The following is a 12802-nucleotide window of genomic DNA, read 5'->3' on the forward strand; positions in this document are numbered from 1 at the left end:
AGTTTAACAGATTGTCCAACTTTCCCTTAAAGTAACAGCATGTGTGGGGACAATTTGGACTTAGACCAAGATCTTGTGTGCAGCTGTTAAAAATAATTGCAACTTTTATTATGTTTATAGGCTGTGTATCCTACACTGTTGGTTAAACTGTTTTACCGTATTGTTTGGCGCAGCATGTCCACTTTTGGACCTTGTGCCACTAAACCCTACACTCAATTCAATTCAATTCCTACACTGTTGGTGGTTATGTCTAGGTCTAACATAGGTTGTAAACGAAAAACAATTCTTCAAGAAAAAACGACAAAATGGAGGAAAATGGAATCAGGATTGTGGGGATGGTAGTTATCAACTATGTCAACCGTCATCTATGAAAAGGTACCCCACCATAGCATTTACTATGTTAAAATGTCTCATATACTAGCGAATTGGAATTTTGTAGTGGTAGACACACTACAAGGATAATCTTAACTTGATTTGATTGTGCTTATGAGTTATGTGTTTTTTTTATGTTTATTTGTGTTAAGAATTTTTGTCCAACTTTTTCAGCAACCAGCATGGAAACCCTCTGAATCCCGAGGTAAGCAAGTCATCAACATAAAAATATTGGAATTCATTCGATGTATCTTGGTAAGTCAATTGATCCTGAAAATGAGTCCCCTCCCCTTTTTTTTTCTTTCTTCCACCTTCACACATAGATTTAAACCACTACTATTCCTTTCAATTCATGTACTTGGTAAATTTAATTTTTAGGCTTTCATGTGCCTATTTTTGCCAAAGTTAGTAATCAACAGGGTATCTGCGCACCTGTAAAGTCATGGAATGTCATGGATTTTGGTATTGAACAAAATTTGTCATGAAATATCATGATTTTAACTATTTTTTTAAAAAAAGAAATCATGGAAAGTCATGGATTTAGGTTGCTGAAAAATCGAATTTTTAAAATGGAATCTTCCCCCTCTTCTAATTTCACAGTGTTCCTAATATCTGAATTTGTAACAAAATCCCCCTTCATAGTCATACTTATTAAAATATAAAATGTTTTCATCATGTTCTTTAAAAAAATATGGTGTTATTTCAAAAAATGAAAGAACATCATTTCTAGAGTGAATTATCTTTTAAACTTCCATGATTTCAGATTTTTTTTATCTGGTAATTATTTATTATTTTTATTTTATGAATTTAAAATTCAAGTTTAGGCCTTTTATATGACACTTACTTTTAAGAAGAAAAAAACAGGTTTAAATAACCACATATATCTGACTGTAGTTAGTTATTTGCTTTTGTATTTTTCTCAGCTGTTTTATTGCTTCAACTCTTTCTTTACTGTGTTTTTTAAGTTTAAAATTAATAAATATGAAGATGCAGAGTATAACAATTTTGGTTATATCAATCATTTCAATTAATGTTATTATAATGCTTTTTTAAATTTATTGCTGTGTTTTTGTCGGAAAAAATAGTAACTTTGGTAAGTCATGAGAAATTCTTGGAATTATTCATAGAAAGTCATGAAAAGATATGGATTTGAAAATCTGAAATGTAGCAGATACCTTGAATCAAACTTACTGATTCAATTGGATGCTCAATATACAAGATGCATTTGAAAGGTTGTGTGAACATAAACGGCGTTACAATTATTCACACTTCACCATTTACTGTAATTTCCAGCATATATGCCACTGCTTATCTGTATTTAAAAGACAAAATATGTGCATCATATCTGCCTGGTGATTTGATTTTCCCCTGAGATTTGCACGAGGATTTCGTGGTCAGTGTGGATTTATGTGTTCAAAATACCAGTATTAAAAATGTTCTAAAATACCAAACCAGTATCAATTTTCTTGGTAAATGGTATATTTTTCTAATTTATCTAATATTTTTTTATTAAAATGTGGTAGAATAAAAAGAAAGAAAAGATTTTTAATTGATAATGGATTATACTACGTCAACTACAAATGTACTACTTTCTTCTAAGGATTTCATAGCAAAATTCGTTCTTAATCTAACAGTTCATAATCTACAAGACTCTATTCAGGCCATTCTTGATGTACGCTTCTGAAGCTTGGACAACGACGAAACTGGAGGAAAATTGTATCGCAATATTTGAGAGAAAGATTTTCCGGAGTATACTTGGTGGTGTAAATGGAAACAATAACTGGAGAAGGAGATTTAACTTTGAACTGAGATTCATAAGCAACCTGATATTATTAAATACATAAAAATAAATATATTGAAGTAGATGATCCACGTGATTCAAATTAGTGGTGACAACACAATAAAAAAGATGCTGCTTTTTAGACCTACTAGAACAAGATATCGGGGAAGGCCGCGGTTGAGATGAGAAGGCCCACATTGGACTGTCTAGCCAACTATGATGATGAGTGGATGGGTAAGTGAAGCATGTTGGTGAAGAACAGAGAAGAAAACAATGATTGATACTCTTATGGATGAGATTTCCAATGTCACGAGATTTACATATGGTATTTCGCTTTCATTTCTATCCTTTCAACTGCAGTTTCGATTTTCGTTTTGCCCCATGTTGTTAGTGCTTCTTGGTTGCCCGTGAGATTTTGAGCTTGTTTTTCTTTATAAGAGAAACTTTTTGAGTTCACTTTCATATGTTATACATTGCTGTTGAAACTTTCTTCTTCTTTTTTTGTGCTTAAAATACCTGTTTTCTGTTTGTCAGTGGCTGAAATCTATCCTGGCTAAAATTGTAAATGCAACGTATATAGCGGTGGGGCCTATGCAATGATAATAAAAAATTCTAGAGATGTTTTTAGCAGGTGCAACATGTAAGACAGTGTGGCATTTTTACTAAAAATTACTCTAAAGATTCTGGAATAAATCTGTGAAAGATGCTCTGAAACCTATGGTAGTACTTACAGCACAATAAATTTAGTACAAAATCGAAATAAATCTTACCCAAATGAGTTATTGCTCATTTTCAATTAATCTGATGCCTATTAGTTGTCTTGCGACAACATTGGTTCCAAACATCCATTACAGGATGCGTAGCGTTTGTAAAAATTACTTAAAGGTGCTTTTTGGGAGATTTCGTTTTTAAAAGCTTTTAAAGGTGCTTTTTTCAACTGACGTTTTTAAAAAGTGCTTTTTTTTCACGAATAATTTTTTTCCCTTCAGTGATATCTGGTGGATCCCCTGCATTTCACGAAAAATGGGGTGTTTGCTACGTAATTATTCACACGGACTTCATGTGGTACCCACGTTATGACTTGCGCATGCGCGCGCACTCGAAGCTGAAACCCGAGTGCTCCAATTCGGATATAGTCAGATCCTTATTAAATGTTTTTCTTTTTAATTTATAATTTTATTCTTGTTTATTTTATTTTACTTCTAACACTTTTTTGATGTAGGGGTAAGGGTACTTTTTACCTGAGTTCAGAGTCAAGTTGAATTCACTCGGTGATGTGGCAAAGTACTGATTGTTTCGATTTACGTCCATTTCTTTTTGAGTTTTTTTTTAATGCTAAAACTGTTCATAAAAAGTTTTTGTTTTTCAATAATATCATTGATTCAATATGAATTTTTTGAGTGCTTGAAAATTTTTGTAAAGTGCTTGAAAAGTTTTTAAAAAGTGCTTATTTTAGATTCAAAGATTTGGCTACGCACCCTGCATTACTTTTGATTGTCTGTTGCAGACTTTTATGTTTTCGCTATTTTCCTGCATACGTCTTTCTTAATTGTTTTAAAATATTCATCAATTTCTTTTTTTTTTTTTTGCATCTTAATGGATAGGAAGAATCTTAATTTTTTGAAGTAGAGTTTGTATGAGATAAGCCTTTGTATTAATATAGCTGGTTGTTGTTGATGTACAAGTAATATAATCTTTCTGTTTATTTGATACTCAGTGTTTTATTTGATCAACACACAGTATCAGTATTGTGTTATTTGATACTCAGAATTATTAAATGTATACAAATTCACAAGTTTTAGTTTCCCTAGGCATTCTAGTTTTATACGCACTACATTTTTTTAATAACACTTATTACCTTAATTACTTTTCCCCATGTGACTTAATTTTGTATTTATTACTTTTGAAGTTAAGAGAATGTAGAACTTATTTTGTTTTGCAGACGGGGGAGAGCACCCATTTTCAGACATTCGGACAGGTGTATGTGAAAGCTGACTTGGAGGGAGGCAACAATGACGTCAGTCTCTCCCTTGGCACCGTCGATCCACAGCAACCCCTCTCTTTGCATTCCCTCATCATTCATCCCTGTGTCACCTTGTCTGGAGCATCATCCATGAGTAATAATTTCTTTTCCTTAAAAAATTCAGAATTTCATTAAAAATTATGATAATTTTTGAAGAAATAATTAAAGCTGAATTCCCAATAGAATTCAATTATCAGTGATGTATTGAAAATTTTAATTAAGAATGCTACGGAGAATAAAATTTTAAATATATCTAAACAAGTTTTACTCCCCACCTCCCCCCAGATGCTTGAAACTATGCTAAGTGATTCCGTCAAGGCTTTGGAAACTTTCGATTCCCAGAACTTCCATATTTCTGGTTCTCTTTTTATTAAGAACTGTATTAAAATTCTTTATTAAAATAGGAATTTTATACCTTCATTATCTATCATTAATATGCAGGTTCAAATCTATTATATGTATTGGTTGATGAAACAATTGATTTCAAAGCAAGAAGACTTATAGTTAAGCAATCAAGACTTTTTATGTAAACTGGTCAAACCCCTGCATCGAGGATAAACAGCAATGTAATTTAGTACTCAGAATTATTCTAATTTTTTCCTTCAACTGGCTAATATGAAATGAAAAGAAATTTATATTTTAAACTTCGGTTATGATTTTTCCTATATAAATCAGCTAGTGTGGGATTTTTTTTTTTGCCATTGCTGTATTGGAGAATTATGCAGAGAAAAAATTAGCTTTGGTATTTTTTTATTAATGAAATTACCAGTCATTACTGTAGTAAAATATTCAAAAATTTAAAGTTTTAATTTTGCATTTTCTGTACAACAGCAACGTATGTTTATTTAAATTATTTTTTTTACTTTTTTTTCTATTTCTTTTATATTCTTCATGTTTTAAAAAAAGATTTTTAAAAAAAATTCAAATCTGGCTTTATTTGACATTATTTTTCTTATCAAAAACTACTTAACTTGAAAGTATAAATTGGCTACCCTTAATTCAGCTATCCATTTTAGAACAAAATTATTAGTTTTACAGTTTCAAGTTTATAAAAAATGTATAATTAAATATAAAGAGTTTATTATTTGGATAATATAAAGAATAAAAAATTTATAAATTAAAATCACACAAATTATAATATAAAGAGTTTATAATTTGCGTGATTTTAAAATTAGATATCTAGATTTGTAAACTCATCCCTAAGGTATGAATCAATAAAAAATTTGATAAAAACTAAAACATTTTTATTTTAAAAAGTCAATGATTTTGAAACAAATTTTTCCAAAATGAGGTGGCAACGAAATGGTTGAAAGTTACAAGAGTTTATAAAAAAGTTTTTAATTGAGATTTTGTGTTTGCAGAAAGTTTCTCATTTTATCTAAGTCTGCTTATAGGTGTTCAGAAAAGGTTAAGATTCTCTCCCCCCTTACATGAATTGATTCTCTTTCATTACATTTCATCCTTTCCTAAGGATCCACCCCTGCAAGGAGTATTTAAAATGGCTGTAAGTATTTTTTTTTTAATTTAAATATGCACTAGAAATTAACTCTTAATTTATAAAAAGGTTATTTTGATATAACTTGAGACAAACAAACAATTAATTTATAAATTTTTCTATTATTTATAAAGCAGTTAAGTTAAAACAAAATTTTTTTACTATAACATTGTAGCCAAAATAGACATGCTATTATTTAAAGCCCTAAAATCTGTATTATATAAAATTTTGCTTGATTGTTTTAAATACAACAAAGAACTTTCTTATTTATGCATATGAACTGGTGAAAATTAGTTATTAACTCAAGTCATTCATGCAGTGAACTGAGACATTTGTTTTCCTTATTATTGCCATAGTTTTAGTTTGAAAAACTTTTCTATGGTAGAAAAATAGAAAATTATTCCAAAATAATCATTTTTATTTTCCCTTGTGGCTTTTAATTCACTGAATGAATATAAAATTTTGTAATATACAGCCAATACCTCACACTAAATTGAATTGAATTTTGTTGTAGCTAAATAAATGCATATAATAATAATAATACCTTTTATAAACAAGACTAATATTCTTCGGTAAATACATTGCAATATATTTTAGCATTTAATTGTCTACATGAAATAGATAAAAAGGAATTGCCAGGCATTGGGGTTGTTTGATGGATTCAAAATTTATTCTCTTTAATTGATTTCATTCGATTTAGAGTTAATTTATTTTTAATATAAAATTTTGCTTCTTTAGTGATATAAAAAATTTGCCATTTATATAGTATTTGTATAATAATTGTTAATAGGATTTGTATGAATTGCATCATTGTTTACAATATGATTTTTGTGTTGTTATAAAATATTTTGTTAAGATTTTTTTTTCTAGTTTGCTTATTAAACAAAAATCTGATTCATGCCTTATGATGAATTCAAATCAAAATTGTTAGTATCTTAGTGTTCTAAATACTTAATTAAAGTCCTCTTATTTATGTATTAAGGCTTGCTTGGTGTCAACTTCTATGAAAATTCTTTGTTAAAAAAATACTTTGTGGTAGCAAAATGTATATTTTAATGTTTAATTCTTAATTTTATATATTTATTCTTAAATTTTTAACCTACCTGTAATTAAACATGTATTTAAGATGTATTAGTTAAGCAAATATGCTTTCAGATTTTGGTGAAGTGATTTGCATGGTGTATTGATTTGTTTCAAAGTAAATAAAAAGATAAATGTGTGGAATCCTTGAAGTGTCAGTTGCAGGGTACAAAGTTTCTTAGCTAGATATATATTTTTTACTAAACTGTTTTAACTGGAATAAATTATTAGTATGTTAAATGGGAATATTAAGAGGAAAACTTAAAAGAGACAATAAAAACTCTTTTTTTTAGGTAAAACCTGCTTGTCTAACCTTTTTCAAAAATAATCAACTAGTTTAACCTCTTATGAAATCAACTATTTTGCAATCTGGGTTTGCTCTTAAACCATGGGTTGAATCCATTTAGGTTGAATCCTATAGGTTTTCTGGAACAAAAAAAAAAAAAACGTGGATTGTACTTTTAAAAAAAACATGCTTTTTTTTCTTACTAAACTTCAAACCATTTATTTATAAGATGAAGTAGGTGAAAATCTGATAATTTATAAAAATAATCTTTTAGAATGTTTCTTTAATTTTTACACATACTGCATTGTATTGGTATTTTATATATGTGTTCACATTAATGATTGTTTTTGTTTCATTTTAGGGTGAAGACAGCATGGAGCTTCTTCTACAGTTGAAATTGAATGAAAAAGTGAAGAATTCATTTGACTTCTGTGATTTAGTTATAGTTTTTTTTAATAAGTAAGTACATGTGTAGTTATTAATATTAATATTTTGTTAAATTTTGAAAATATAAATAATATTCTGAAGAGATCGAGTAAAGGATTAGGCATAATTATTAAAATATAGCTTTATTTCATTTGCTGATTAATGGTGATCACAACTCCTGTAGTTCTACTTAAATAAAATTTTGGTCAAAATTTATCTTATTTACAAATCTGCACACCTGGAAAGTCATGAGAATCATGGAAAGTTATGAATTTCGGTATTGAACAAAATCTGTCATGAAATGTCATGATTTTAACTTTTTTTAAAAAGAAAGCATGGAAAGTCATGGATTTAGGTCACCCAAAAATCTAATTTTTAAAATGAAATTTACGAATACCCTCCGAATATCTGAATTTGTAACAAAATCCCCACTCACAGTCATATTTTATTAAAATAGAAAATGTTTTTATTATGTTCTTTAAAAATAATGGTGTTCTTTCAAAAAAATGAAAGAAAGAACATCATTTCTAGAGTGAATTATCTTTTAAACTTCTGTGGTTTCAGAATTTTTATTACTATTTATTGTTTTTATCTTATCAATTTAAAATTCTAGCTGAAGCAAGCCAGTCATTGGCAAATTTTTTTAATTCGGAAATGAGAACAGAGAAACAGTAGTATTTCTTTCCTTTCTGACGAACAAGAAAAGCATCTTTAGAATATAATTCTGCAGAAAAAAATTTTTTGCCTTTGTTTATTTTTCTCAGCTATTTTATGGCTTCAACTCTTTTTTTTTTAAAATTTAAAATCTATAACTATGAAGATGCATAGTATAACAGCTTTGGTTATACCCATAATTTCAAATAATGTTGTTATAATGCTTTTTTAAATTTATTGTTGTGTTTTTGTTGGAGAAAAAATTTACTTCGTTAAAAGTCATGAAAAGTCATAGATTTGAAAATCTAAAATGTAGCAGATATCCTGCAAAGGGTTAAATGTAGATTCATGTTTATAAAATTTTTTTTAATATATTAAATAGCTTGTTTATTTCATATGAACATTGCTAAACCGTTAAAAAAAATTAAGAAATCACAAAACTAAGTAAATAATTATTTGTTAAACTATATTGATTAGAATCTTGTTCTTAAAATAAAAATTTATTTTAAAATAAAATGGGAATATCTTGTTTTGTTTTAAATATCCAAAACTAATTTAAACTTTAAATATGAGGTCTATTTGAACTTGTTCAATTTATTTATTTTTGATGATATGTTTCTTAATATATTCGTATAATATAATCTAAAAAGTGCAATAAATTTTGTTATTTAGAATGACATTGAATTTTCTGATTTATACCAATAAAATTTTTTGTTTGTTTCATAAATTCAATATTTAAAATTAAATGTTTATTAAAAATATAGTCTAATATTAATTTTATTAATGCAATCCTTTTGAATTGAATTGAAAATTTATCGTTTTAATTCACATCCATGTGCTATTAAAACGGGTTCTCACTGGTCAGGGAGAACAAGGAAAACATGGAATTGTCAGGGAATTTCATTTTAACTCTAAAAATCAGGGAAAGTTGAAATTTTTTTTAATGAAAACCTTGAATATTCCTATATCATACCTGGAAAATAACCAGTCTTAAAATTGTTAGCAGTAACAGTAATCAGTTATCAAGTTAAATAATTCTAACATCTATTACAATCATTTGTTGTAAAAATTTCACATTTTAGTCAAACTGAAATGTTCCCTTCCTCATTTAATGAAATTTTTTAACACAGAAAATCTAATATTTCACAATACAAATAAAAGAATCAAAATCTTCTGATGGAAATACAATCTCAATTTTCATTGAAATTTACCTGATATACCTGGAAAAGTCAGGGAATTTTTTTTCTAAAATTGAGTGGGAACCCTGATAAAACCCCTACATTTTCCCAATTATTTGCTCTTTAAATAGAAAATCTAAATATCATCCAAACAAATTTCAGCTTTTCCTATTTTTTAAATCTTGTGTATGTGTATCATTTCATTATAGTCAATTCTTTTTCTTAGAGGGCCTGTTAAAAGAATGGAATTGAATGCCAATCATGGATCTCTAAAATTATCAGAAGATAAATATTCTCTGAAATGGACAATAGGTGAGTAATTATTTAAAACTGTTATATTATTTAATGACACAGTTTACCCCAACATTCTGCTGACATTTCCCTGTATTGTGTTTACGCTACAAAGTGCTACCTATTTTATTAATAAACAGGGATGAAAGACTTCCTCAAAAAAGTGGAAAACCACTATTTTCTCCCAATTTTTAAAATTTCCGACAATGTTCCAAAAACGAAATTTTTGATGGGGTTCAATTATTACAGACCCCACATATCTGCTGAAACCCAAACAGCCCGAACGATAGCCGCTCTCAGAATGAATTTCTTTTAGTAGCCCCCTGGGAAAGAATAATCATTTGTAGAAAATGGGTGAAGCTTCATAGGTGCGCCGTTGCTTTGACAACTGTGACTTCCACTGTAGAACAGAAATGATAAGGTTCTTCATGGTGCATAACGTTTTTAAAAAGTGCTTAAAGGTGCTTATTTTCGTTTTTTAAAAGCCCTTAAAAGTGCTTTTTTCATTGGGTGTTTTTAAAAAGTGCTTAATTTCCCTTTTCAAGAATGAGATTTTTTTTGTTACAAAGTCGATTTTTGTTATCATTTATTACCAATCATTTTACATATTTAATGAAATACTTACGAGTCTGTATGCGTCTACTGAGCTAGATTCGGTGATATTATTGCCTTCACATGTGCAACTCGGCTGCATTTTGTAATGGCTCGATAAAACGATCGGCGATCGTTTTATAATGGCTAATATAATCAAAAAAAGAGTTTTTGTCGAAACTAGTTATTCTCTCATGTCTTAAAGTCTTTGAAAATTATTTTGCATTTTGTTAATGTATGTAGTTCTTAAAAAGTTCTTAGAAGGTGCTTATTTTTTGTTGAAAGATGTGGCAAAGACTTGGTTTTTGAGTTCTAATCAGTTTCGTTTTGGCCGCCGATATTTGATCTGAGGTTTTCCTTCATGGTGCGATGGGTATTGAATTTGCACATTCGTGCGTTATAGTTCTCTCGACTCCGCTAGTTCTTACTTTTAGGCAGCATTTGTTCATGCATGTTTTTGTTTTTTGTTTACTTGTGTTCTTTCTATGTGGTGCATTATAAGATTAATGTATTTTAGCACTGGAAGTCAATTTGATAGTTCTTACATTCAATGCTGCTGAAAAAAATAAGTTCAAGTTTGATCGGTTAAATAAAACAGTCAAAGTAACTGAAACTGTTAGCAACAATCTATCCGAAGATATTGAGGTGAAAGTTAGCGACTGTTTTAATTTAAAATGATTGACTGGCAGTTAATTAAGAATGATTATTAAGTCTTATATTGCTTAATTTTTTTTAAAATAGTTGTGGTCAAAGAAGTTTAAAATTATGTTTAAGAAAAATTTAGTTTCACTGTCTAAATGTTTCTGCCACCTTTAATGTAAAATTTAAAAAAGTCTCACTGCAGAGTTAGAAGTTATGTTTTTATATATCTTATGTATATCACAGTATTTCATAAAATCCTCCCCCCCCCCCTCCCAGTGTCTGCATTGTAAAAGTTCAGCTTTTAACTTTTGTACAGTTTCATGCCTGAATAAATGAAGGAAATCAATACAATCTAAAGATATAAAAGAAATTAGTTTTTTGAAGAATGGCTGTGTATTGTCGTAAGCATCAGAAAATTTTGATTCCTAATAATGAATAAGCAATTTAAAAAAAAGGAATTTATCAAAACAAAAGCTTTTGTATTTAGTTTCATAGGGTTAGTCATCTTTATGTGCACACTATTATAATAATGATAAAACAATATTTAGCTGTTTTTATTACATTAATTTAATATACAGCCAGGAGTCTAATAAAAGTTTTATTTCAATACATTAAGGTACAAATCTATTGGATGAACAGATTATTCTAAGCAATACTTGCTAATTCCTTTTTTAGTGTTGGCAGTTCATGAATGGTTTATAATGAGGTCCATCAAATGATGAAAATTTAAATTTTATAAATCAAAACAGAATTTAATTAACGAAAAATATTTTGGAAACATATTGCGCAGAGATAGTTGCAATCAATTTGCATTCACATTGTTCAAGTGTTTTAAAAGTAATTAAAATTCATCTTTGATGCTGATGTCCGTGCTAATTGTAGAGTTTAATAAGATCTTCATGTAAATTTTTTTTTTTCCAAATACTTCCTATTAGTTCTTAAAAAAGTATTTATTTTTTTCTGTTTGATCTAATGGTTTCATCACTTCACTATTCATGCTTATTCAAAACATAGAGCTAACTAATTTTTTTTAGTAAATCAGGTAAAAATCAGTAACATCTAATGGCTGTAACTTTTTTCTCATATGATGTTTATTTCTTTTAGTTTTTAACAAAAACTAAAAATGAAAAAAAAAATTCTACTTCAAGACACCAAACCCCTAACAAACATATGTAATTACTAGAAATCGTAGATTCTCTTCCCACATTAGCTGAAATCAATAAAGTAAACGCTTAAAGCATATTTGCGATTTTCTTACACCAGGTTTAGTTAATAACACTGTTTTCTTGATTTTGAGTACTGAGTAATGTGTACACCAGATCTTTAACGGTGGATTGCTTACTTTCTTAATTGATACAATTGATAGTTGATACAATGAATTATAATTTACTTAAGGAAGCTTTTTTTTTTCTTCTTAAAAAGTCTCTCTCTCTCTCTCTCTCTCTCTCTCACGTAGATAAAAATAATTTTAATCAAAATAAGACATGCAAACAAAATTTTTGCTAGTGATTTTAAATAAATCTGATTGAAACTGATTCACAATATTGTGAGATATTGAAACCACTTAACTATTGTGTTACAACTGTTAAGTATTTTTTGAGAGTCCGAAAATGAACAAAGTTTTAATGACATAAAGTATTTATTGATTGTTTATGCAAAATCTTATTAAGTGATCAGCCTGTTGTAATCACTACACTGCAGTCAACAATCATCAATTCATTGATTCTTCTTCTAGCAGTTACAGTTAATACAAATCTTAGGAATATGTAAAAACAACCTCACTTACCAATCATCGATATTTTAAGGTTCCAAGTTTCCAAAAGATCTTGAAATAAAACTAACAGCCAAAATTGAATTCCAGGATGGACCTTTCATGCCAAATAGTGATCCCTTCTGCATTGAAAAGAATTGTTATGTACAGGTATGGATGCTTTAAAATTATTATTACTGTAGACAATCTTTATAAAACATGAGACTGTGTTAT

General features: G+C 28.4%; 1 protein-coding gene across 3 annotated transcripts in view; it reads left to right on the forward strand.

Annotated features, from left to right (window-relative positions):
* Positions 1–12802, forward strand: part of LOC107454615 (AP-5 complex subunit mu-1) — a 38147-nt gene that overhangs the window by 18186 nt on the left and 7159 nt on the right. For 2 of the 3 annotated variants that reach the window (XM_043051159.3, XM_043051161.3), the window contains 6 exons: positions 547–627; positions 4095–4269; positions 5570–5679; positions 7398–7495; positions 9521–9606; positions 12624–12739. In XM_043051159.3, the coding sequence (XP_042907093.1) occupies positions 547–627; positions 4095–4269; positions 5570–5679; positions 7398–7495; positions 9521–9606; positions 12624–12739 (666 nt within the window). The remainder of the gene's footprint in view (positions 1–546; positions 628–4094; positions 4270–5569; positions 5680–7397; positions 7496–9520; positions 9607–12623; positions 12740–12802) is intronic. The other variant, XM_087154227.1, reaches the window with a different exon arrangement.

The sequence above is a fragment of the Parasteatoda tepidariorum genome, chromosome 10 (genome assembly GCF_982258835.1).
Source record: "Parasteatoda tepidariorum strain Cologne lab strain chromosome 10, Ptep-v5.0, whole genome shotgun sequence".
Classification (NCBI taxonomy): Eukaryota; Metazoa; Arthropoda; class Arachnida; order Araneae; family Theridiidae; genus Parasteatoda; species Parasteatoda tepidariorum.